This window comes from Podarcis filfolensis (assembly GCF_964270895.1).
Source record: "Podarcis filfolensis genome assembly, chromosome: 8".
In the NCBI taxonomy this organism is placed as follows: domain Eukaryota; kingdom Metazoa; phylum Chordata; class Lepidosauria; order Squamata; family Lacertidae; genus Podarcis; species Podarcis filfolensis.
The window spans coordinates 19,470,216-19,494,525 of record NC_139611.1 but is presented as its reverse complement, the minus strand read 5'-3'; the positions used below and the strand labels follow the sequence as shown (position 1 = coordinate 19,494,525).

The following is a 24,310-nucleotide window of genomic DNA, read 5'->3' as shown; positions in this document are numbered from 1 at the left end:
AATTATTTTTTAAAAACCTTGCCTCCTCCCCTCTTCCGCAGCTATGGATAAAGGCTCTTTGGAGAGAGAACAATTTTATTTCATCCTGCCTCTTTAAGTATGAAAAAGAATTCAAAGCTCCTCTCTTAGGTGTGAGAGGAACTCCCCCTCCCCATGTCTTGTATCTGGGGATGGAGTTTTCCATGTGGCAATGTGTAGCTCACAACAGGAAAAGCAAGATGGGTCACGAGAAAACCTGTCTGAATAGGAAGGACTTAACCTGCATGCAAAAGGAAAGCAAAGAGGAAGCCAATCTTGCCTTTCTTGAGAGGGAATTCCACAATCTGGGAGCAGCCACAGAAAAGGCTCTGTCTTGTGTCACCACCAACCATGCTTCCGGTGTTGGTGGAATCAAGAGAAGGTGCTCACCTGAGGATCTTAGTACATGGGCAGGTTTATATAGAGCAGGCTTCCTCAGCCTTGGCCCTCCAGATGTTTTTGTCCTACAACTCCCATAATCCCTAGCTAGCAGGACCAGTGGTCAGGGATGATGGGAATTGTAGTCTCAAAACTTCTGGAGGGCCAAGGTTGAGGAAGCCTGATATAGAGAGATATGAATGTTAAGAGTTTTGTGTGAGAATCTGTGCCCTCTTGTCAACTCATATATTGACTTATATTCACATAAATAGCTTATCTCCTGTTCCACTATGTTGCATTTGAGGTCTTATTAAAATAGGAACGCAGACTTGACAACCCTGGAATCTGCCCCTCTCTTCAGGACCTGGGAAATCAGATGTTTCTCTCGGAGTCCAGATCTGGATGATTCAGTGGGCTCCTCAATGGATAATCCTGAGTCGAGGTCATTATTGGAGGAGTTGCATTGGGTGAGCGGGCACACAAAAGAAGGTTTGGCCTGGTTCCCACTAAGATGTCAATAGCGGCTTGTATGCTAATGAATATTGGCTCTGTGTTGTCAGGGGTTGGGGAGGGACAGCGGCGTGGCCTTTGGCTCAGCTCTGTCTGTCTCAAGCATATTTTCGTTGCACAAGGGTGTTCCGTTCTCAAGTGCGGGCACATCCACGCGTGTCTGCCCCTTAGCAGTTAATTGGAGGCGACAAGCTGGTGAGCAAATACAGAAGTGAAATGTTCATGGAAGGCCTACGTCCTTGCCTTTGGTCACATGCTCAGAGGCCCTAGGGTGCTGGCTGACTGCTGAAGTGGGTGGTTGTGTAAGGTAAAGCCAGGGGAGACGGGAGTGGGATGAAGTATGCTGCAAAAGCGCGTGGGCAACTTCCTAGCATCCTGAACAGGAACTCTCTGTACAGCAACATTTTGTTGCAGACCCCACTTTTAAGCCTAATAATAATAATAATAATAATAATAATAATGGGATTGTATCTGTTGCTCGTTCTACTGAGAGAAGTTCATAAAGGTAAAGGGACCCCTGACCATTAGGTCTAGTCGTGGCCGACTCTGGGGTTGCGGAGCTCATCTTGCTTTACTGGCCAAGGGAGCTGGCGTACAGCTTCCGGGTCATGTGGGCAGCATGACTAAGCCGCTTCTGATGAACCAGAGCAGCACACGGAAATGCCGTTTACCTTCCCGCCGGAGTGGTACCTATTTATCTACTTGTACTTTGACATGCTTTCGAACTGCTAGGTTGGCAGGAGCTGGGACCGAGCAACGGGAGCTCACCCTGTTGTGGGGATTCGAACCACCGACCTTCTGATCGGCAAGTCCTAGGCTCTGTGGTTTAACCCACAGCGCCACCCACATCCCTAATAATAATAATAATAATAATAATAATAATAATAATAATAGGATTGTATCCGTTGCTCGTTCTGCTCAGAGAAGTTCATAGACGTGGCTAATTAAGGTTCATTAATTCCAATGGGTCTACTCCCATGATGATGATGAAATGCAGGAACCACCCCATGAAGTACAGATGATACAAATGAGTGTGACATAACGCATTGCATCCGGGGTGGGAAGCCTTTGGCCCTCCAGATGTTGCTGAACTACAACTCCCATCAGCCTCAGCAAGTAGGGTCGATGGCCTGAGGGTGGGTTCAGCAATATCTGGCGTTCCAAAGGCTCTCTACTCCCAGCATTATGAAAATAATCAGCTTTAGGCTGCCATCTTAACCTCACTTACCTGGGAGGAAGCTCCACTGAATTTAATAGGATTTGTTTCTGAGTAGCCTTGCTGGCTTTGGAGCAAATTGCTGCCTGCTGGCCACAACTAACCAGACTGCAGAGGAAATTAAAAAAGAGGAAAAGCATTGAAAATAATTATTGGGGGTGGAAAACAGACTGTAATGCCACCAGATAAATAAGGGAGTGAACTGTTGTGAACCCACCAAGTGACTGAAGGTGCTGCTGTCTTCACTTCCTGCAATAGGAGGAGGATGATAATAGTGGCCCACCTTGCAGGTATGTTGTTAGGGTTAAGTGATTGATGGCCCAATCATATACATGCTTACCTAGGAGTAAGTCTCACTGTACTCAGCAGAGCTTACTTCTAAGGAAATGTACATGGGTTAGCGCTGTCAGAGCCCTTCTCATTATACTTAAAATGCACAATACAGTGGTACCTCAGGTTACATACGCTTCAGGTTACATATGCTTCAGGTTACAGACTCCGCTAACCCAGAAATAGTACCTCGGGTTAAGAACTTTGCTTCAGGATGAGAACAGAAATCGTGCTCTGGCGGCGCGGCAGCAGCAGGAGGCCCTATTAGCTAAAGTGGTGCTTCAGGTTAAGAACAGTTTCAGGTTAAGTATGGACCTCCAGAACGAATTAAGTACTTAACCTGAGGTACTACTGTATACATGCTGCTTGTGAATAATATTTTGTGCATCTTATGCGATTGATTTTTATAGTGTGCTCTCTCCATGGTCCCCATGGATGGGAAGGCAGTATTTGGAACAAAAATAATGATGTACTTCGCAGGCCAATATGGAAAGCCTGCAAGCAGGACCTGAGTGTAGGTGCAGTCTTCCCACTTGAGATTACCAGGTTTCCTTAAACCAGTGGTGGAGGGAGAACATAGCGATTGAGCTGTTTGTTTATTTACTGCATTTCTTCCCCACCTTTTTCTCCAAGGAGCTCAAAGTGGTATGCGTGGTTCTCCTCGTTTGACCCCTGCAACAACCCTGTGAAATGGGTCGGGCTGAGAAGGCCGCCCCAGTTAGCTTCATGGCTGAGTGGGGATTTGAACCCCAGCTTCTCAGGTCCTAGTCCCGCACTCTAACCACTACACCACACTGGCCATTGATAACATTATCCTCTGTGTTCACTGCATCCGAGTGACATTGGAACTGGGCCCCAGGCTCCCGCGTCCTCCTCTTCGGGGCATATGTAGGGCGATGGGAGTGTCGCACAGAATGCATTCCCTGTGTACCATGGTTAATTGGTTCCTCTTTGTCTCAACGCTCCTTTCGCCCTGCAATAATTGTGGGGGTGGCCCAGGTGTTGTAAGATGCAGGCGCATAACACATTGTCTGCCAGTAAGCTCCGGTGCTCTCATCTCAGCTGGCTGGGGAAGGCTCCATTGTGTCATTTGCGCTGTTGAAACCCTGTTCAATGTGCGTCCCATGAGGAAGTGTGGGGCAGGGGCAACAGGAATCAGATGGGAGTGGGGTCACACAAACTGTGTTCTGAGCCTGTGACAGTGTGGTTTAAGTTCCTCCTGTTGTGTGTGTGTCCCAGAAAGTTCCTTTCCATCCGGTTGGGTCTTGACACGTTTGAATGAGTCATGAATTTATTTTCGGTGTACGAAGAATTTCATAGATGTTGAAGACGGGGTTGGGTGGGGGAGACATTTAGAGTGCCACAGTTCCCCCCACCATCTTAAGGAACATGTAGTGGGTTGTTGTTTTAAAACATAAAGAGGGGCAAAAGCAACTGAAGAATGTTGGAACAAAGATCTCAATTGGATAAAGGAGAGTGTCTTTTGTGCCCGCAACCGATCGGCAGAGCCAGGATTGGTGAAGCTGACGAGCCTGTGACATAATTGATTTTGCCAGGCTTGGCAGGCTGATGGAAAGCGACTCCCGGTGACGGCTTTTAGGATCCGATTGGTTTTGACAGCCTTGAGTCAGTCGCTGCCACCCCAAATGAGGCACATCGCTCTGGATGGAAGCAGCTCTGGTTTCCCCTTCTCTTCCTCTCTGCATCAGGAGCACTCAGCCTTCAGTCCTCCTGTCTTGACCCCTTGCCAGCTTTGCAGTTTCCTGGATGAATCTTTTTGGTCGGCCTGTAATGAGGCTGCTCTGATTCATTGGGAAGTCATGCATCCTTGAGGCCGATTGGAAGCAGGGCTGGAGAAGCATTAACTAGGGGAGAAGCATTAATTAACATTAGCATTAATTATTAGCATTAATTAACATCCCCTAGCATTAACTAGGGGAATCGACAAGTTTGTCTCTTCCCTGGTCAGCACAGGCCAAGCACGAGGTTGCTGGCTGGTTAGCTATCCTTGTCACCTCTGATGTCTTATCCCTAGTCTGTGACTCCAGGCTACTGGTAAAGGTAAAGGGACCCCTGACCATTAGGTCCAGTTGTGGCCGACTCTGGGGTTGCGGCGCTCATCTCCCTTTATTGGCCGAGGGAGCTGGCATACAGCTTCCGGGTCATGTGGCCAGCATGACTAAGCCACTTCTGGCGAACCAGAGCAGCGCACAGAAATGCCGTTTACCTTTCTGCCGGAGCAGTACCTATTTATTTACTTGCACTTTGATGTGCTTTCGAATTGCTAGGTTGGCAGGAGCAGGGACCGAGCAACGGGAGCTCACCCTGTCGTGGGGATTCGAACCGCCGAATTTCTGATTGGCAAGTCCTAGGCTCTGTGATTTAACCCACAGTGCCACCCGCATCCCTCCAGGCTACTGAGCCAACCTCAAAAGATCACAAACTTTGTAGGAACGGCTTCACACTCCCTGAAGTGGCTAGTCCCAGTCAGACCAGAGGGCTGGATGTTCTGGTACTGGAGACTCTCCAAGTCACACCTTCATTGAGTGTTCTCCCCCCACGCTCCCGCTGGAATGCTTCCTTTAATTCTGATCATGCCTCTTCTTTGCCAGGATAGAGGATAGAGAGGGGTATGTGAGTGGGTGTAGAAACTGGCCTTCTGCACCAAGGTGAAATTTGCTTTCCTTGCTCTGCCCACTTTTTCCTCTGGCCCTGCCCACCATGCCATGTGGCCCCCGGAATACATCCCAGAAGGGAATGCGGTCCTTTGGTTGAAAAACCAATCTGTGTCTTCTCCAAGCTGCCAGCAAACTGATTCTGTCTCTTTAGCAAGCCTTGGCATGCACTGAGAATCGGGCAGCCTGTGTGCTCTTGAACTTGGGAAGGCCGATTTGGCTTTCAAGTGAGCACAAGGCAAATAAAATTCTGGCGATGGCTGTGTAAACAAAGCAGGGATGTTTGTTTTTTTAAAAACCCAGAAAGCCTTGAACATGTAGCATTCCAAGAGTCTGAAAGAGGCCCTATCTGCACTGTGCATTTAAAGCAGTATGATACCAAATGGAACAGTCATGGCTTCCCCCAAAGGATCCTGGGAAGTGTAGTTTGCTGAGGGTGCTGAGAGCGGTTAGGAGACCCCCATTCCTCTTGCAGAGCTACAGCCTCCAGAGCAGTCCAACAATTAATTCATCTTCACAGGGAGCTCTAGGGATAGCATACAAAATACGATAGCATATTAGGTCAAAGTGCTGGCAGGGAAAATGTACACCAAAATGTTAAAAATTAGAAGCTGAAGCAGACAGGTTCACCCACTGCCAAAATCTGTATCGAACTTCCTTGAAAGTTGCAAATGTTAATCGAGGGATGAGAGAGCTTCTGCAGCTCCGAGCTGAGGAGCTTGCCTTGTTTATCGGAAGATCTGGGGCCTGGAATGTGTGTTTGGGGTGTGCCAGGAGTGCAAGCAGATGGCAGCGCTGTTTTAATGAGGGCATGGCCTTCCCTGCCGCAAGGAACTCGGAGAACTCTCAGGTGCTGCCTTCCTGCACCGGTTTTGCATTAGGCAGCTACCAGGGGACACCTTAAACGACTCCTTCTCGAAGCAGGCCGGCAGAGGCTCAAACCAAACAGCCCAGTAGAACGAGGCGAGTGAGCCAGATGCCTGTTGCCAGCTGGCTGTTAAGTGCCCCGCCTAGTACCTTTAGGGCTCCGCTGAATGCAAAGGACTGGCTGCGTGGTTCGTCCTTTATTTATTTATTTTTTAAAAAACTGTTACGGCACTGTGTTCTCAGGGCAATTAACAAGTTGGGCAATTCATTAAAGAGGGAGGGAGCCCAGCCAGCGGAAACAGGATTTGCGATTTAAATTGTTTCAGGGCCAGACCGGCTTAGGGAAGCAAGGCGACGGAATATGTTGTGCGATAATAGCAGCACGTTTTGTTTTGTTTTTCGATAATATGCCACTGTGTACCAAAGTCCACTGTTTAGTCGTGCTTTGGCAGATTCAGTTGCCTCCCGCTGCTGGCTTCGGTAGGTGGCGCTGTGGTCTAAACCACTGAGCCTAGGGCTTGCCAATCAGAAGGTCAGCGGTTCGAATCCCTGCGACGGGGTGAGCTCCCGTTGCTCGGTTCCTTCTCCTGCCAACCTAGCAGTTCGAAAGCACGTCAAAGTGCAAGTAGATAAATAGGTACCGCTCCGGCCGGAAGGTAAACGGTGTTTCCGTGCGCTGCTCTGGTTTCACCAGAAGCGGCTTAGTCCTGCCGGCCACATGACCCGGAAGCTGTCTGCAGACAAACGCCGACTCCCTTGGCCAGTAAAGCGAGATGAGTGCCGCAACCCCAGAGTCGTTCGCGACTGGACTTAACTGTCAGGGGTCCTTTACCTTTACATTTAACTTTACCTTATAAGACCGTTGTAAGACTTCAGGTCACATCCACATAAGAAGAAGAGCAATGCTGGATCAGGCCAGTGGCGCATCCAGTCCAGTGTCTTGTTCTCACAGTGGCCGTGAAGATGCCCCTGGGAAGCCTGCAAGCAGGATCCCTCCTGCATTTTCCGAAAACTGGCATTCAGAAGTGTTGCTGTCTCCAATCACGGAAGCAGAGCATAGCTGTTGTGGCTAGTAGCCATATCACACATTTAAAGCATGTTTAAAGTACAGTGGTACCTCGGGTTAAGAACTTAATTCGTTCCGGAGGTCCGTTCTTAACCTGAAACTGTTCTTAACCTGAGGTACCACTTTAGCTAATGAGGCCTCCCACTGCCGCCGCATGATTTCTGTTCTCATCCTGAAGCAAAGTTCTTAACCCGAGGTACTATTTCTGGCTTAGCGGAGTCTGTAACCTGAAGCGTCTATAACCTGAAGCGTCTGTAACCCGAGGTACCACTGTACATGGATCCCCCACCTCTGCAAACCTAGGAACTGTGGCATGTTAAGGGTTCCGGGAATGGTAGCTCTTGGGGGGGGTAAACTATAGTTCCCAGGATATTTGGGTGGAAGCTCGATACATTAAATGTGTTTTAAATATACAGCATGGATAGTCTGTTGGTGAGAGCCCTTCAGCTCTCACTCCTCAATTTTCACCAAACTGCAGATGGCGATTAGGAGCCAAATATGGGCTAAAACAGCAGGGGCCTTGCAGTGATGCTGTGCTTTCACCGCACACCAGAATGGTTTTCAACTGGTGCCAGCTCCTGCCACTGACTCAGCAAGCTTTGTTTGGGTTGGCCCCCGCGTGGACATGCGCACAAGGCGAGGCGATGTGTCACTGAGCACTTTCTCCCTCGCTCTTGCCAACGTGCAGTGCGCCACTTGGTTCCAGAGCCTCATTTTTATTTATTTTTTTGGCACCCAGCCCCTGACAGCGCGAGCTGCAGGCAGAGCCTCTTGCTCTGTGACTCATGGCTTCTTCTCAGAAAAAGAAGAAGGTGGGGCTGCAGCTGCAGATGAGGCAGCAGCAAGACCAGTATCTTCTTCACCTGGGTTTTGGAGATGTGTCTCACCTCTCAGGACAATCCTAAGTGCTTATAGTGAACTCCGTCTCCGTGTGTCTGAGACATCGGTCAGTTGCTTGCTGCTCTCCTTGAAGGAGCAGGTGCGCAATCCAGCGATGCTTCTGGATCCAGTTCTATCACTTGGACGTCCAAGTAGCCTCAGTGGCTAGAAACACCCTTTCCTAGCTGTGCCAGTCATGACCGCTGTCATTCAGGCATTGGTAACTTCTATGAGGGACTTCCCTTGTGCTTGATCCTGTAATAATAATAATAATAATAATAATAATAATAATAATAATAATAATAATAAAAGTTTATTATTTATACCCCACCCATCTGACTGGGTTTCCCCAGCCACTCTGGGCGGTTTCCAACAAAATATTAAGGGTAAAGGTAAAGGGGACCTGACCCCTAACCATTAGGTCCAGTCGTGGCCGACTCTGTGGTTGCGGCGCTCATCTCGCTTTACTGGCCGAGGGAGCCGGCGTACAGCTTCCGGGTCATGTGGCCAGCATGCCTAAGCTGCTTCTGGCGAAACCAGAGCAGCGCACGGAAACGCCGTTTACCTTCCCGCCGGAGCGGTACCTATTTATCTACTTGCACTTGATGTGCTTTCGAACTGCTAGGTTGGCAGGAGCAGGGACCGAGCAACGGGAGCTCACCCCGTCGCGGGGATTCGAACCACCGACCTTCTGATCGGCAAGTCCTAGGCTCTGTGGTTTACACCGCAGTGCCACCCATGTCCCTAACAAAATATTAAAATACGATAATTCATCCAACATTAAAAACTTCTCTAAACAGGGCTGCCTTCAGATGTCTTCTAAAAGTCGGATAGTTGTTTATTTCTTTGACATCTGATTGCAGCTAGTGCAGTAGTCTGCAGTACGGTTGGTAACAAGAGGGAGATCTTCTTATCTTATAACACCTCTGCTCAGAGATCTTAACCGGCTGCCAATTTGTTGCCAAGGGAAGTTCAAGGTGTTGCTGTTAGTATGTAAAGCCCTTAACAGCTTTGGACCAGTTTACAGCTGGGATCGCCTTACCCCATATGTGCCCGCATGAGACTGCTTTGATCTGTGGAACTGGCACTGTTACAGGTGCCACGTAAAGCATCCTGCACTTGTAAGAAATCAAACTCCTAGCATGGCAGCATGTACCCTTTGGAACTCCCTGCCTATTGACACCAGGCAGCTCCCTTCGCTGTACTCTTTTCGGAAACCTGTTTAAAACATATTTGTCTATGCAAGCCTATCAAGACATGTAGAATGCTCATCCATCTTGGTCCAATAAGTTGCCACAAAGGATAATTTACTATTATTTGTTTTACACTTGATTGCTTTCAGTATTAATGTGACATTAATGTGAAAATTCTCGAGGATTTTGTGCTCTTCCTTTCTCCACTCCCACAAAGCAGACTTGAGGTGGCCTACATTTCTTGCCTTTCCGCACTTGGTGCTGCAGCCGAGAGGCCTGGGAGTCGTTCTCTTGTGGAGGGCAACTTGATGGGTTGCGGTTTTCAAATGGAAAAAAATGTATTTTGAGAGTGCTCCTTCCTGCCCCCCTCTGCCTGCCTTTTCTTTGCCTGGATATCTCTGTTGGTTAGAGTGCAGTGCTGATAACACCAAGGTTGTGGGTTCAATCCCTGTATGTGACTGCTGCATCTTTCTGCATTGCAGGGGGGTTGGAGTAGATGATGCTCAGGGTCCCTTCTAACTCAAATGATTCCTTACAGGACCTGCACACATGGGGTGCCCTTTCTCCTGTTCTGCCCCAAATCTTCCAACATTCTACCTAACATTCTTCTAACAATCGACCTACGGGACCGCCTCTCCCGGTATGCCCCACGGAGAGCCCCAAGGTCCATAAATAGCAACACCCTAGTGGTCCCGGGCCCTAAGGAAGTTAGATTAGCTTCAACCAGAGCCAGGGCCTTTTCAACACTGGCTCCGGCTTGCTGGAACGCTCTGTCTCATGAGACCAGGGCCCTGCGGGATCTGATTTCTTTCCGCAGGGTCTGTAAGACAGAGTTGTTCTGCCTGGCCTTTGGCTTGGAGCCAGTTTGATTCCCTCCCCCTCTTTCTTTTTCCTTTCTCCTCCTGTGATGAGGCTACATTTTAATGTTTCAATATTTTAATTGTTGCATTTTAATCTTGTTTTTAAGTTGTATTCATTCAACTTGTTTTTATTATTGCTTGTTAGCCGCCCTAAGCCTGGCCTTGGCTGGGGAGGGCGGGGTATAGATAATAATAATAATAATAATAATAATAATAATAATAATAATAATAATTCAGCTGCGTTGAATGCCCCTGAGTTCTAGCGTTAGGAAAGAGGGAGAAAAACTTTTCTCTACCCACTTTCTCTAAGCCAGCCATGATGTTATAAACTTCTCTGATGTCACCTCTTGTTCACCTTTCCCCTAAACGGAAAAGTCCCAAATGCTGCAGCCTTTCGTCATACAGGAGTTAACTCCTTGCAGGCCACTCTTGCAAAACATATGAGCGTGCCAATCCATGGTGTGTGTGTGTGTGTGTGTGTGTGTGTGTGTGTGTGTTGGAAATGGCAAATCTAGGAGGGCTTTTTCTGACAGAAGAGGTGTCAATCAGGTGTCGCCCCACTTACGCAGGGGTTGCATTCCTGCTCCCTTACTCTGCATACTAAGGGCTTCAACAGGGAAATGGAACCAAATACAGTGGTACCTCGGGTTAAGTACTTAATTCGTTCCGGAGGTCCATTCTTAACCTGAAACTGTTCTTAACCTGAAGCACCACTTTAGCTAATGGGGCCTCCTGCTGCCGCCGTGCTGCCGGAGCACGATTTCTGTTCTCATCCTGAAGCAAAGTTCTTAACCCAAGGTACTATTTCTGGGTTAGCGGAGTCTGTAACCTGAAGCGTATGTAACCCGAGGTACCACTGTGCTGCAATACTTCCCATGGTTTGCCCTGTCAGTCCCAATGGGCACCAGCTTCCATAGGGCACAGGCAGTTATAACTTAGTGTTCCTAGTGTCACAAATTCTCTTTTCAGATCTAGGGATGGGTTTCATAGATTTGAGCGGTGTCATAGGCCATGCGCAGGCATAGCGGGCCCAGGGAATGTGAGTTCCGGCATTCCGAAAGAAATCAGTCTGCCAGTGTCCGCAGCGAACCAAGAGGGAGGCTACGGGGAGTTGGAGGAGCGTTCATCTTCAGCCCAGAAGACTGGCCCTTTAAGGCTCCGAAGTTCTTTCAAAGGGGTGGAGCCTGGAGGAGGTATAAGATACCCCAGTCTGCTCCCAACTTCTGCCAGAGCAGGTGGAGCTCTCCATTAGCCATGACGCTTTCCCTGTGAAGTCTGGCATTGGGCCACAATGCAATAGCTCTCCCAGGCAAACTGTAAACTAACAAACCATAGAACAAATCTTAGTTACGGCTCATGGTTAGTTGAGAGAGAAAGCTAAACTGGGAGCAACACGCTAGGGCCTGACTCAGTGTGGAGCAGCAGAACGGACCAGGTAGGAGGAAAGCCAGAGTCATCTATTCTGGAGCTCATGTGTTCGTGCTACGCCATGGTTTGGTTTAGCATCCTGTGCAAACCATGGCCAGAAGAACAGGCTCCTTCGCAAGAGGTATCTAAGCAGAAACTGGGTAGCCATCCCTCAGGGCTGTTGCAGTTGCAAGATTCTGGCGCTGAGTAATGGGTTAGACTAGATGAACCTGCAAGAGGGAAGGACTGTAACTCGGTGGCCGAGCATTTTCTTTTCTTTTCTCCCCCCCCCTTTTTTAGTTTTTATTAAATATTACAAGAAAATAAAAAGAAAAAAGAAATAGAAACAAAAATCAATACATTACACTGTAAACACATTTGTCTATGTATTTTCCAACATACAGACTAGAAAGGAAGAGACAAAAGATAAAAGGAAAAAGAAAAAAAAACTTTTCGTATTCAATAGTACTAAATTTATACATCAAACATTACAATATATAATGCATTTGTTTTTCATGCAGAAGGTCGAATCCCACTATCTCTGCCCGAAGCCCTGGAATGCCGCTGCTGGTCATTGCAGAGTTGGATGAATATATTAGGCAATTTCCTATGTTCCTACAAGGTTTCTTTCCAACACCACGATTCTGTAGAGGAGAGGAAGCCGGCGTAAGCCACACCCACCCAGCTTAAACTGGCGCTAGCTTTTTCCTGTGCCAAAGGTCCCGACCAAATATCAGCTTATGTTTTGAACCAGCTCCTCCTCTTGTCTGGAATTTCTGCCCAACCCTCGTCCTCCAGAGGGAAATAAAACAAAACAACCTTGCTATTTTAAGAGTTGGATGTTCCAACAGCTTGTGCATAATTGCTCCCTGGAGAGAAGGAAAGCCAAGCCAGCTGTTCTAGGGGGGCTTGTCGGGGGGGGGGGGGCTGTGGTGTTCGCAGCCCCCTAGCAGTTGAAAGAAACTCCTGCCCAGAGTAGTTTTGTTTTCTGCTCTTGGAAATGAGAGAGAAAAATGGGCTGAGAGTGTTGGAGTTAAGCAGGCCTGGGAGACCAGAATTCATTGGTCCTGTGAGGTTGGCTGGATGACCTTGGGCCAGTTGCTTGTTTTCAATATAACCCGCCTTGCAAGGTTGCTGTGAGGTTAAAGTGTTTATGTGTATATGTGAAAGAGAGAGAGAGAGAGATGACGAATGGGGGAGAATCTTGATTGCATTTAAAGCCAAACCTGCCTGATTTTCACTTCCCGAAACAAAATGTGAACTCAACTGCAGTCATCTTTCGAAACTCACAGATCTCTGAATTTCTGCCGTGCGATTTGCCAGCCGAGCCATGTGTACAAAAATGCATATACTCGGGTAAAGTGTGCATGAAAATGCACATATTAACGGAAATAACATAAACAAATGCATTTGGATTAATTTGCTATGCTGAAATTGGTACGTTTGGGAAAAATTAGTGGGATTAAAATGAATATTTAATTGGGGGGTTTTTTGGTCAACCATTCTAAGCCTGCTAATGGAAAGATGGGACATGATAGTATGTGATATTGCAGAGCCCCATAAGTGTGCATGTGTGTGCATGCATGTGCTCCATCTAAGCCAGCCTAAGGAGTTTCATCCTAAGGAGTTTCACTTTGCCAACAAAGGTCCATATAGTTAAAGCTATAGTTTTCCCAGTAGTGATGTATTGAAATGAGAGCTGGACCATAAAGAAGGCTGATCGCCGAAGAATTGATGCTTTTGAATTATGGTGCTGGAAGAGACTCTTGAGAGTCCCATGGACTGCAAGAAGATCAAACCTATCCATTCTGAAGGAAATCAGCCCTGAGTGCTCACTGGAAGGACAGATCCTGAAGCTGAGGCTCCAATACTTTGGCCACCTCATGAGAAGAGAAGACTCCCTGGAAAAGACCCTGATGTTGGAAAAGATGGAGGGCACAAGGAGAAGGAGACGACAGAGGATGAGATGGTTGGACAGTGTTCTTGAAGCTACCAGCATGAGTTTGACCAAACTGCGGGAAGCAGTGAAAGACAAGAGTGCCTGGCGTGCTCTGGTCCATGGGGTCACAAAGAGTCGGACACGACTAAACAACTAAACAACAACAACAAGGAGTTTCAGTTTCACAGTGCAAACATGAGATGTTAAAATCTGCAGGGTGTCTGTTCATTTATTTATTTATTTGATTTGAGAAGGTTTATCCACTGGCCGGAGGCAGGAACACTGGGAATTGCAAGTGAGGAGAGTGGCTGTTGCGCTGGGGCAACTCTTTGGGCCACCGTGAGAACAGGATGCAGGACTATGTGGGCCTCTAGGTGGCCTAATCTAGCAGTCAAGCTCTTCTTAATGTTCTTAGGACGTATCAGGATTAACGTTAGATAATGCCTGTGAAGGGCTTTGAACACTCGAGCGTTATGTGCATGTTCAGTTTGGTTAAGGAAGAACTGCTTTTCCTTGGTAATGTTTTAGCTCAGTGGAGGAGCAGGAGTGGACACCGTGGGGGGTTTTTTGGTACCACTTCCTGTCTTGTTGGCCGCACTCAAGATTGCCCTTCCTTAGCATGGAATGTGCCAGTGCAAGATCAATAACGCCAGTTGTAACTTGAAGAGCTTGAAAGAATGGTTGCGGCAGATCTTTTATTTATGATGTGCCAAAGCATTTGATGTGAGGATATTCCACTCTCTTTGGACCCCCTCCCCCTTTTCTTACAAGCGCTTTGCAGAATTTATATGTTAAAAGATGGTGCGTGTATGTATATAGAGCCCCTCCAGATGCACACTTGGTTGTGCATTCATGGTGATTTGTCCTCATGATGCTGTTGGGGTGGTTATACATGATCCCACTTTCATTACTGCAAACGCTTTGCGGCGAACATATTGTTTCTTTTCCAATGGGTGCATGTCCTAAAGCTTCTTGCTGAAATCCTGTAACTTTTTATATGCCATCAATAATATTACCGGGGAGTGGGAGGGAGGGAGGTTGTCCTGCTTTCACTGTACAGTGGTACCTCGGGTTAAGTACTTAATTCGTTCCGGAGGTCCGTTCTTAACCTGAAACTGTTCTTAACCTGAAGCACCACTTTAGCTATTGGGGCTTCCTGCTGCCGCTGCACCGCCGGAGCATAATTTCTGTTTTCATCCTGAAGCAAAGTTCTTAACCCAAGGTAATATTTCTGGGTTAGCAGAGTCTGTAACCTGAAGCATATGTAACCCGAAGCGTATGTAACCCGAGGTACCACTGTACTATAGCACCAGAGTGGCAATATTGATGGCAATAATCTGCGAACACTGGGGAGGCATTGCAGAACAACTAATAAAGTAGAATTACATGTCCAGGACAAATCTACCACTAACACACTATTACTGCATCAGTGACATGCTGCAGAATGTACAGTAGCATCAAACAAAACCAGCAGTCAGGAGATTGTGTGTATGGATGCGCATTCACCCCCCCCCCACACACATACATAGACCTCTTGCCCACGCGGCCATCAAGCTTTGGAGTTGGGTATTTGGTGTGGGTGCTGGGGGGGCACTGTGCCATTGCCTGGACAACCTCTGCCCACCTCTGCGGATTCAAAGTTGGATGGAAAGCTGACGTCACATCACACTTGCCAGAGGGCTGCATGTCACGTTCAGTGTGATGAGCATCTTGTCGATGCTTGCTCTGGATAAAGAGAAGTGTAGTCAAATCAGGTTCAGTGCCTAACTGTTGAAAATTGACTCTCTTGTTTGCTTGGTTGCCTGGCAGAAACCCTTACTCTCCACAGGCGAGTGGCAATTAGCCTGTCCAAATTTGCTACTTGCCACGGCCAACCTGTAAGAAAGGAGATAAGTACTGTTGAAAGAGATGACGATGATGCTGTACTAATTCGCTGCTCAATCTCTCTTCCCCACCCCACCCCATCTTAACCTGATTTGTTTTCCCCCAAGGCGACTCTTAAAAGGCTTCGAAAAAATAAAAACAGAGGGGGAGCAAACTCTCTTTAACTCGTTCTGCTGATTAAATTGCTGCCAGGAATGTGTGATGCAATAAAAAAAAATGTGGAGTATTGAGAGCGGAGCTATCGAACTCAGTGTTTTAATAACTAACCACCCGAAGCATGTGTGAATCAGAGGCGCTGTTCAACTTCTAATGTGGTTTTGTTAATTCACCTAATATATATTCTGCTTGTGTGCTGGTGGGGCAAATAAACAACCGACACGGCCTTGCAGTGCGAACCCAGTATTGTCTGCTCTAGCCGGTAGTGGCTCAGGACCGAAGCACGACCTGCAGGACCTAAGCAGAACAACATTCTCCCCTTCTGTGGTTCCATGCAGCTAGTATTCAGAATCATAATGCCTCTCTGTCCATGGAAGCAGAGCATATCCGTCATCAACTTCTTCTTTGGCGATCATTTGTAGCCGAGTAAGATTGTCTTCCCTGATCACAGTCTTAACAGTGAGTCCTTAAGTGACTGTGGAGGCCAATTCTGGATCCACACGTCCTTCCACAGTGGGGACATAGGTTTCTGGGCAGGAGTTAATCATGGTTAGGGTTTGCCAAGCGTGCCTTCCTCTTAGCACATTTCCCCCTTTCGCCCTGAGTTCGAGCGTCTTCAAAGTCCATGACACCTTTGGTAAAGGCTGCTCTCCAATTGGAGTGCTCACGGGCCAGTGTTTCCCAATTGATGGTGCTTCTGTTTTTTTTTAAAACAAAGGTTATTTTAAACATCCTCATTTCATTATATATCATTTCCTAATATTTAACAATTTTATAATCCCACCACATATGAAAAAAAGTTTTACATTTCCAACACTTGCTTTCTTTAGTTTTGTACATTTTGCTAATTTGACAGGAGTTAGATACCATCTGTACATCATTTTCGTATAATTTTCTTTAATCGCCACACATGCTGTAAATTTTATGTCATTCTTCCATAGTTTTCCCCCATTCCTCCATCTGAATATTGTGCCCAAATCTTGTGCCCAGGTCGCAAGGTGGTTAGATTGGTCTCAACTAGGGCCAGGGCCTTTTCAGTACTGGCCCTGACTTGGTGGAACGCTCTGTCACAAGAGACTAGGGCCCTGTGGAACTTGACATCTTTCAGCAGGGCCTGCAAGACAGAGCTGTTCTGCCTGGCCTTTGGTTTGGACTTAGTCTGACCCTTATGTTTCCCTCCCCTTACGGTCTTGATTTATTGGCTACTTTAAAATGCATTTTAAATTGCATTTTAACCTGTATTTTAAATTGCCCCCCCTCTCTTTCCCCCCTATTATGTTTTACTGTGATTTTATTGGTGTTAGCTGCCCTGAGCCCAGCTCTGGCCAGGGAGGATGGGGTATAAATAATTTTTTTTTATTATTGTTATTAATCATGACTGACCTGCCCAACAGTCTGGATCCAATACTGATAAAGCCTTGTTACACTTAGGTTCTCTGCAAGTAGATTTCAGGTGTTATCCTCAAGCAGGAGAGAAACACAGTCCTCTGTCTGATTTCTGCCTTTTGCAAACGCATGTGGGTTTTTAAGGGTACCTTTTTGAAGATGCTTTGAAGACTCACTCCTTCCTTTGTGCCCCCCACCCTCGCATGGCAGGAGAACCACGGAGGGAATCATTAAACAAACGGGGGGAGTGGTGTTTTTAAAGGAAGCAAACAACGCCAAAAAAGCCAAACCACACAACACCGGATTGATGAGGTTTCCAGTTGGTGGTGTCCCCCCTTGGGACCAAAATGGAAAGATCTGAAGCGAAGCAAGGAGGAAACAAAATTGTGTTTGTTTTGTGAGGGGAGAAGCAGCTCATTTCCCCCTCCGGAGATGAATTCTCAATTTGTGGGCTAGAGAGACACTAATATGGGTTGAAATATTGCAGGTGTGCAGCCAGAAGCAAGTTCATTAACTAATTAAACTCACACATGGGTACAAAGGATCAGTCCTAGAATCATAGAGCTGGAAGAGGTACCCCAAGGGACATCTAGTCTCACCCCTGTAATGCAGGAATCACAGCTAAAGATATAGGTATATCAGTACTCAAATCTGAATTGTTAAATTGTGTTGTTAGTGTTATTGTGGTTTTTGTTGTATGTGTTTTTTGTGGTTGCTGTTTGTATTGAAAAAATGATTAAAAAAAAAACCAGCTAAAGAATCCCTGACAAGCGGCCACCAGATCTCTGTTAAAATCAACAGCGACAACAACCAGTGAAGGAGAGTCGATCACCTTCCAAAGTCCAAAATTGTCAGTTTTTTGAAATTCCAAACCTTCATAACTCAAAAACAGGATGAGATGAAAAATTAAAATTTTAGATTTAAACTTAGTTTTGCTCATTCAGCGAGTGTACAAAATATTAAGAAAATTGGATGACATGAGGTAAAAAAGAAAGAAAGTTGGATCGCTTGAATGACCCCTCTGAGTCTTGTCTTCTCCAGGTTAAACATACCCAGTTCCCTCTATGCCTAGAGAAAGCTCACTGCTCAATCTCTGTGTGGGGGGACTGTGTTGCTCAAGAGGGAATTTCCTTTGCTTGCAACAGGTCTTGGGTTCAAACTCTGGCAGCTCCAAGTTCCTTAAAAGAGAGAGAGAAAGAGAGATCAGCTACAGTACTTGGCGAATAGTTTGAATGGGAAGGACCTTGGAGGTGATATAGATCATGGATAGGCAAACTAAGGCCTGGGGGCCGGATCCGGCCCAATCGCCTTCTAAATCCGGCCCGTGGACGGTCCAGGAATCAGTGTGTTTTTACATGAGTAGAATGTGTCCTTTCATTTAAAATGCATCTCTGGGTTATTTGTGGGGCCTGCCTGGTGTTTTTACATGAGTAGAATGTGTGCTTTTGTTTAAAATGTATCTCTGAGTTATTTGTGGGGCATAGGAATCCGTTCTCCCCCCCCCCCTTCAAAATATAGTCTGGCCCCCTACAAGGTCTGAGGGACAGTGGACCGGCCCCCTGCTGAAAAAGTTTGCTGACCCCTGATATAGATGAAGCCCCCTACCCAGTGAAGGAATTTTCCAACCACAACATCTCCAACAAATGGGGCTGGTTAATTGCTGGTTGTTGTTAAAATGTTTTTGATTACTCATTTTAAACAGTTTTTTTACTGATAACGTCAATAGTATTTTGTAAACCACTTGGGGTTTTTGTTACACTCAAGCAGGGCATATCTTTTGTTAAATAACGTAAGCAATGCTTTCCCACCCACCTGGGAAGACCTCTTTAACCCTTTCCATGCCAGCCTTCCAAGAAGACTGTCAATACAGTCATTTTTATTTTTACTTCTTTTGATACTGCTGGTCTTGTGTGTGTGTGTGTGTGTGTGTGTGTGTGTGTGTGTGTGTGTTGCTGTTTTAGTATCTTTGCTGGGTTATTAGTATCTTTGCTGGCTAATTGCATTCTGGGAGGGGTTAACCCCTTAGGGCTGATGACCAGCATCTTTAAAACAGTTTGAGACCAGTTTGCCTGCGAGATCACCTTGCTACATATACGCCCACTCAACTGCTGCAAGATCTACAGACCTGACTGTTACTAGTCCTGCATCATATTTGTTCCACGGTTGTAAGAAATTGATTCTTTAGTGTGGCTGCACCTACACATTGACATCAGACACTGTCCTCTTCACTGTGCTCTTTTCAGTGCCTGCTAAAAACATTTTTGTGTAGGCGAGCCTGTCGAGATATGTAGAATGTTGACGTGCGTTTAATCTGGCTTTCAGCTTATTGATTTTAATTATTATTTTGTGAATGTTTTAAGTTGTCGTTTTTAGCTGTTTTTTATTGATGGTTTCATTGTTTTCTTCTAGTTGTAAACCACTCTGTGGGTTTTTTAAAAATACAAGCAAGCAGTATATAAATTTTATGAAATAGATAGATAGATAGATGATAGATAGACAGATAGATGATAGATAGATAGATAGATAGATAGATAGATAGATAGATGCTAGATAGATAGATAGATAGATAGATAGATGCTTTCCTTCTTTTCAAAGCACTGCACATTAAAATGCCGTTCTCCGATATGAACTCCTGATGTTTTCTTGTTTCTCTCATCTTCCTCCATCCAGGGTTGTGAAAGAGGAGATCTCAGACGACAATGCAAAGCTGCCCTGCTTCAATGGACGCGTCGTGTCTTGGGTATGTAGAGCCCTTTCAGTTCTACGATCGGTAGAAATGTTTTGGGGCCCTGCAGGAGCCATTGCTAGATCTAATAACGTAAGAGTGGTTTTACAGTCCATCCCTTCTCTTGGAAAACTCAACGTTTACACAATGTTAGAACAGTTCAAAACAATTCCCAAAATTAGGCAGTTTCTCATTAAAATCCCATCAGATAATAATAATAATAATAATAATAATAATAATAATAATAATAATAATAATTTATTATTTATACCCCGCCCATCTGGCTGGGCCTCCCCAGCCACTCTGGGCGGCTTCCATAGAAACCAAAAATACAGTAAAATATCACACGTTAAAAACTTCCCTGAAACGGGCTGCCTTCAGATGTCTTCTGAATGTCAGGTAGTTGTTTATCGCTTTGACATCTGCTGGAAGGGCGTTCCACAGGGCGGGCGCCACTACCGAGAAGGCCCTCTGCCTGGTTCCCTGTAGCTTTGCTTCTTAACTGATAGCCAATCCAAACTATTTCCGCCCCATACCTAGTCTGAGAATACCACTGTGGGTGCGCAATTGTTTTGCTGATGTGTGCTTGCATTGCTTTGGAAAATGCGAATTCAGATAATTAATGGCCTTTAAGTGCGAGCTGTTTGGATGTGGGTGGCACTGTGGTCTAAACCACATAGCCTAGGACTTGCCGATCAGAAGGTGGGTGGTTCAAATCTCTGCAACGGGGTCAGCTCCTGTTGCTCGGTCCCAGCTCCTTCCAACCTATCAGTTTGAAAGCACGTCAAAGTGCAAGTAGATAAATAGGTACCACTCCGGCGGGAAGGTAAACGGCGTTTCCATGTGGTGCTCTGGTTTTGCCCGAAGCGTCTTAGTCATGCTGGCCTCATGACCCAGAAAAACTGTCTGTGGACAAATGCCGGCTCCCTCGGCCAGTAAAGCAAGATGAGCGCCCCAATCCCGGAGTCGTTTGTGACTGGACTTAACTGTCAGGGGTCCTTTACCTTTACCTTTCAGTGCGAGATGGATCCAATTCCTACCTCGCTTCTAATTCTGATGTCCAGGTTGTAAGTTATGATTGCAGCATCGCAGTACTATCTTAAGACCTGGCTTCTGCACTCTGCCTGTTTGGCGTGGGCCTGGTTCCCACCTGTGTGCTCGCCTCTTAACAGTGGCTGCCGCATAGCCATTACAGGTAAAATATCTCAGGTACACCTTCCACATTCCCTCGTATGCCTTTGTTTTTCTGCACAGGCTGTGTGCTTAAGCTGCATGGGGCCACATGTTGAGAAATCAAGTGATGGTGTTTTTTTGTTTTTAGCCGACAGGTGCTTTGCTCTAATGCCCTTGCTCGGCTTAGAAGCCTGCAATCACACTATTATTATTATTATTATTATTATTATTATTATTATTATTATTCCACTCTGCAAAAATTCCCATGCTTGCCAGCAGATTCTGCAGGCGCTAAGCTCTTGGCTCTCTGTGTGTGTGTCCTTTGCCGTTTATTTTGTATTGGGAGGTTTATGAGCGGTTTGCCGCGATTCGGCATGGCTTTACAACTCTTGAGGGTGACTCACAGCGCTAACGTGCCTTTAAGTCAAATGGGGGTGGATTTATGAGTGCTTTTAAAGCTTGGTGTGGATATACCGGTAATCATTTTTCTAGGATCCTTTTACCAAACATTTCTTCAGACCTGTCCTAGTTCTTGAGTTGTATCCCTAGCTAGTTCTACTCAGAGAGTAGCTAGTGAACATGGCTAATTATAGTCCATACATTTCAGTGGGTTTACTCTTGAGTAGAGTTAGTTTTAGAAACTCAGATTATATAAGCCAGGCTCCGAATGGCTCCTTAAACCAGGGTTGCAGTCACCAACACAGAATCCCTAGTTGCCATTTCAAAGCCAGACGGCTTGAAAGTTGTATTTTTCAATACAGCTTCTTGGTTCCTGAAAGTAATTCTGATTGTGCAGATAAAATGCAACAGATAGAATTCTACAGGATGTGTTGCTAGTTTGTGAAAAAAGTCAAGATCCAAGGATCCCCAGGCATGCACCTCCAGGTGGAGAAGACATCGGGCACCATCCCGGTGCCCGGGCATCTTCACTTGATTGCAAGTAGCCGATAGCCCAGGTGCAAAATGCTCAAAATGCGAATTTTGAACACCGATGTGTGGTTTATGGCAATTGCACACAAGGGCTTTATTGTCTCTGGTACTCCTTGCTTCAGCGGTGGGCAACTCCAGATGATGCCCAGCTTCCCATCAGCCCCGAACAACATGGCTAATGGTCAGGGATGATGGGGGTTGTAGTCCACCAACTTCTGCGAGAGTCATGGATTCCTCATCGCTGTTCTGCTTTGAACAAAGGAAGTTGCCTTATTCCAGGCCAGTGGCCCATCTAGTCCAGCATTCTGTTCTCACATTGGCCAACCAGATGCCCCAGCCGAAATCCCACAAACAAGACCTGAGCGCAACAGCAAATCTCGCCACTTGTGATTCCCTGCAACTGTTATACAGAGGCATCTTGCCCCTGACAGTGGATGCAGAACATAACCAGTATGGCTAGTAGCCATTGATAAGCCTTGCGTTCTATGAAAGTTCCTGCTGGCATCGTAGAGAACTTCTCCCTTTTCTTCTGCTCAGCGCCACAGGCAAAGCCACAATGCTGAATGGAGTTAGCGTGCCTTCATGACTCACGGCGAGAAGCATCTGCAACTGAAGATCAGGTTGTTGCTGGAGTTTCTGCCTTGCATAGGAGCTGTAGGTGGCGTCTTCCAAGCCATTTTGCAATTTGGACTCCTTGCCCTTGGTTTATTCTCCTCCCTTCGTGTTTTGAAGGACCAAGCGGTTTGCCAGAGGCCGAGTGTCATCCTTCACCCATAGTGGGGCTAATAATAATAATAATAATAATAATAATAATAATAATAATAATAATAATAGATTGGTGGAAAGAAAAGTTACAGGATTTCAGCAGTGAGAATTTCAGGACATTCGCTGGCTGGAAACGAAGCAATGTGTCCTCCCTGAAACATTTGCAGGCTCAAACAGCATCGAAAGCGGGATTGTGCACCATTGTGTGCTCAAATAATCACGAATCCACAAGAAAGAGGAATTTTGGAGGAGATCTGGCGGTTGCCCATGTGACTATTTTCTGTAAGAAGACCCAAAACATAATTGGCCCCAGAGCAGCGTCAGGGAGGAAAGATGGAGCCAATGAATGAAATGAAAAGATTAAAACGTTCGCCTAATTCCAGGGGAACTGCTTTTCTCATCTGTCCAAAGCAGTAGCTTGGGGTCAGAAATCAAGATGACATAACGTTGCAGCGCCAAGTTGACTTCTGGAAGAGAGTGCTAGCTTCTGTAGTTAAATTTTAAATTACCCTTTTTAACGATTCACCCGTATGCTGACTTTTTTTGGTATTGCGTAAGTTTATTTCGATCACTTCACTTCATCAGCTTCTTTTTAAAGCTGCTCTGTCAATTACAAATATGTTTTAATTTTTTTTAAAAAATTCATTATAATATCCCTGCAGAGGACTGCTGTCAGCAATAAAATATCTCAGAGTTGTATCCATTGCTAGTCCTACTCAGAGGAGGCCCATCAACACGCCTTAAGGACGGTCTGGTTTCTTACTCTCCACCTCAATCACTGAGCTCCTCCGAAGGCCTGCTTTCGGTGGTTCCACATGCCCCTCTTGGTCTTTACTAGGAACTGAGACTTTAGTGGAGCAGGCCCTGCCCTGTGGAACTCCCTGCCAGTGGATCATTGGCAGAGAATCATCCAGGCATGGTGTTTAGGTAGGATCTTTGCAATCTTTTCAACCATTCAGCATTTAATGGTGTTTTGTTGATTCTAGGGATCCTTTTTGCTTATTTTACTGTATGTTTTAAACCCCTGGGCGGATATATTTATGAAAGTGCATATTATAAATATTTAAATAAATAACTCGTGTCCATTAATTCCAACAGATCTACTTTGAGTAGAGCTTAGTTTGGCACAGATTGTTTTCTCCTGCGAAGACTGGTGCAGATTGAACTTTGCTTGGTTAGGAGACGCAAGTGTGTGTTCCTAGCTTCTTCCTTTCCCGCTTAAAAACTTGCCCCTTAACTTTCATTTTTGGCACTATTTATATACCCTGCTAAGGGATGCGGGTGGCACTGTGGGTTAAACCACAGAGCCTAGGACTTGCCGATCAGAAGGTCCGCGGTTCGAATCCCCGCAACGGGGTGAGCTCCCGTTGCTCGATCCCAGCTCCTGCCAACCTACCAGTTCAAAAGGACGTCAAAGTGCAAGTAGATAAATAGGTACCGCTCCAGCAGGAAGGTAAACGGTGTTTCCGTGCGCTGCTCTGGTTCGCCAGAAGCGGCTTAGTCATGCTGGCCACATGACCCGGAAGCTGTACGCCGGCTCCCTCGGCCAGTAAAGCGAGATGAGCGCCGCAACCCCAGAGTCGGTCACGACTGGACCTAATGGTCAGGGGTCCCTTTACCTTTACCTATATACCCTGATGCTCAGGTGAAAAAAGCTCCCAGAACAGTTTTCAGATAAAATGAAATATAATAATAATAATAATAATAATAATAATAATAATAATAATAATAATTTATTTATACCCCGCCCATCTGGCTGGGTTTCCCCAGAGCGGCTTCCAACAGAACACTAAAATACAATAACCTATTAAACATTAAAAGTTTCCCTAAACAGGGCTGCCTTCAGAAATCAAGCAAGATAGTCCTTGGCTTAAGGAAAGAAGTGATGGGGAAGGAGGGGTGGGGAAGGCAAACACAGGAACTGGTTCTGCTTAGCATGCTGTCTGCACTGGT

General features: G+C 46.1%; 1 protein-coding gene across 4 annotated transcripts in view; it reads left to right on the top strand.

The window, feature by feature from the left end:
- The window catches only part of DVL1 (dishevelled segment polarity protein 1), a 129,955-nt gene that overhangs the window by 18,583 nt on the left and 87,062 nt on the right, over positions 1–24,310 (top strand). For all 4 annotated transcript variants that reach the window (XR_014551628.1, XM_083628679.1, XM_083628680.1 and 1 more), the window contains exon 2: positions 19,435–19,504. Coding sequence is in view for 3 of the 4 variants with exons in the window: in XM_083628679.1 (XP_083484805.1) it covers positions 19,435–19,504 (70 nt within the window). In the remaining variant the exon portion in view is untranslated. The remainder of the gene's footprint in view (positions 1–19,434; positions 19,505–24,310) is intronic.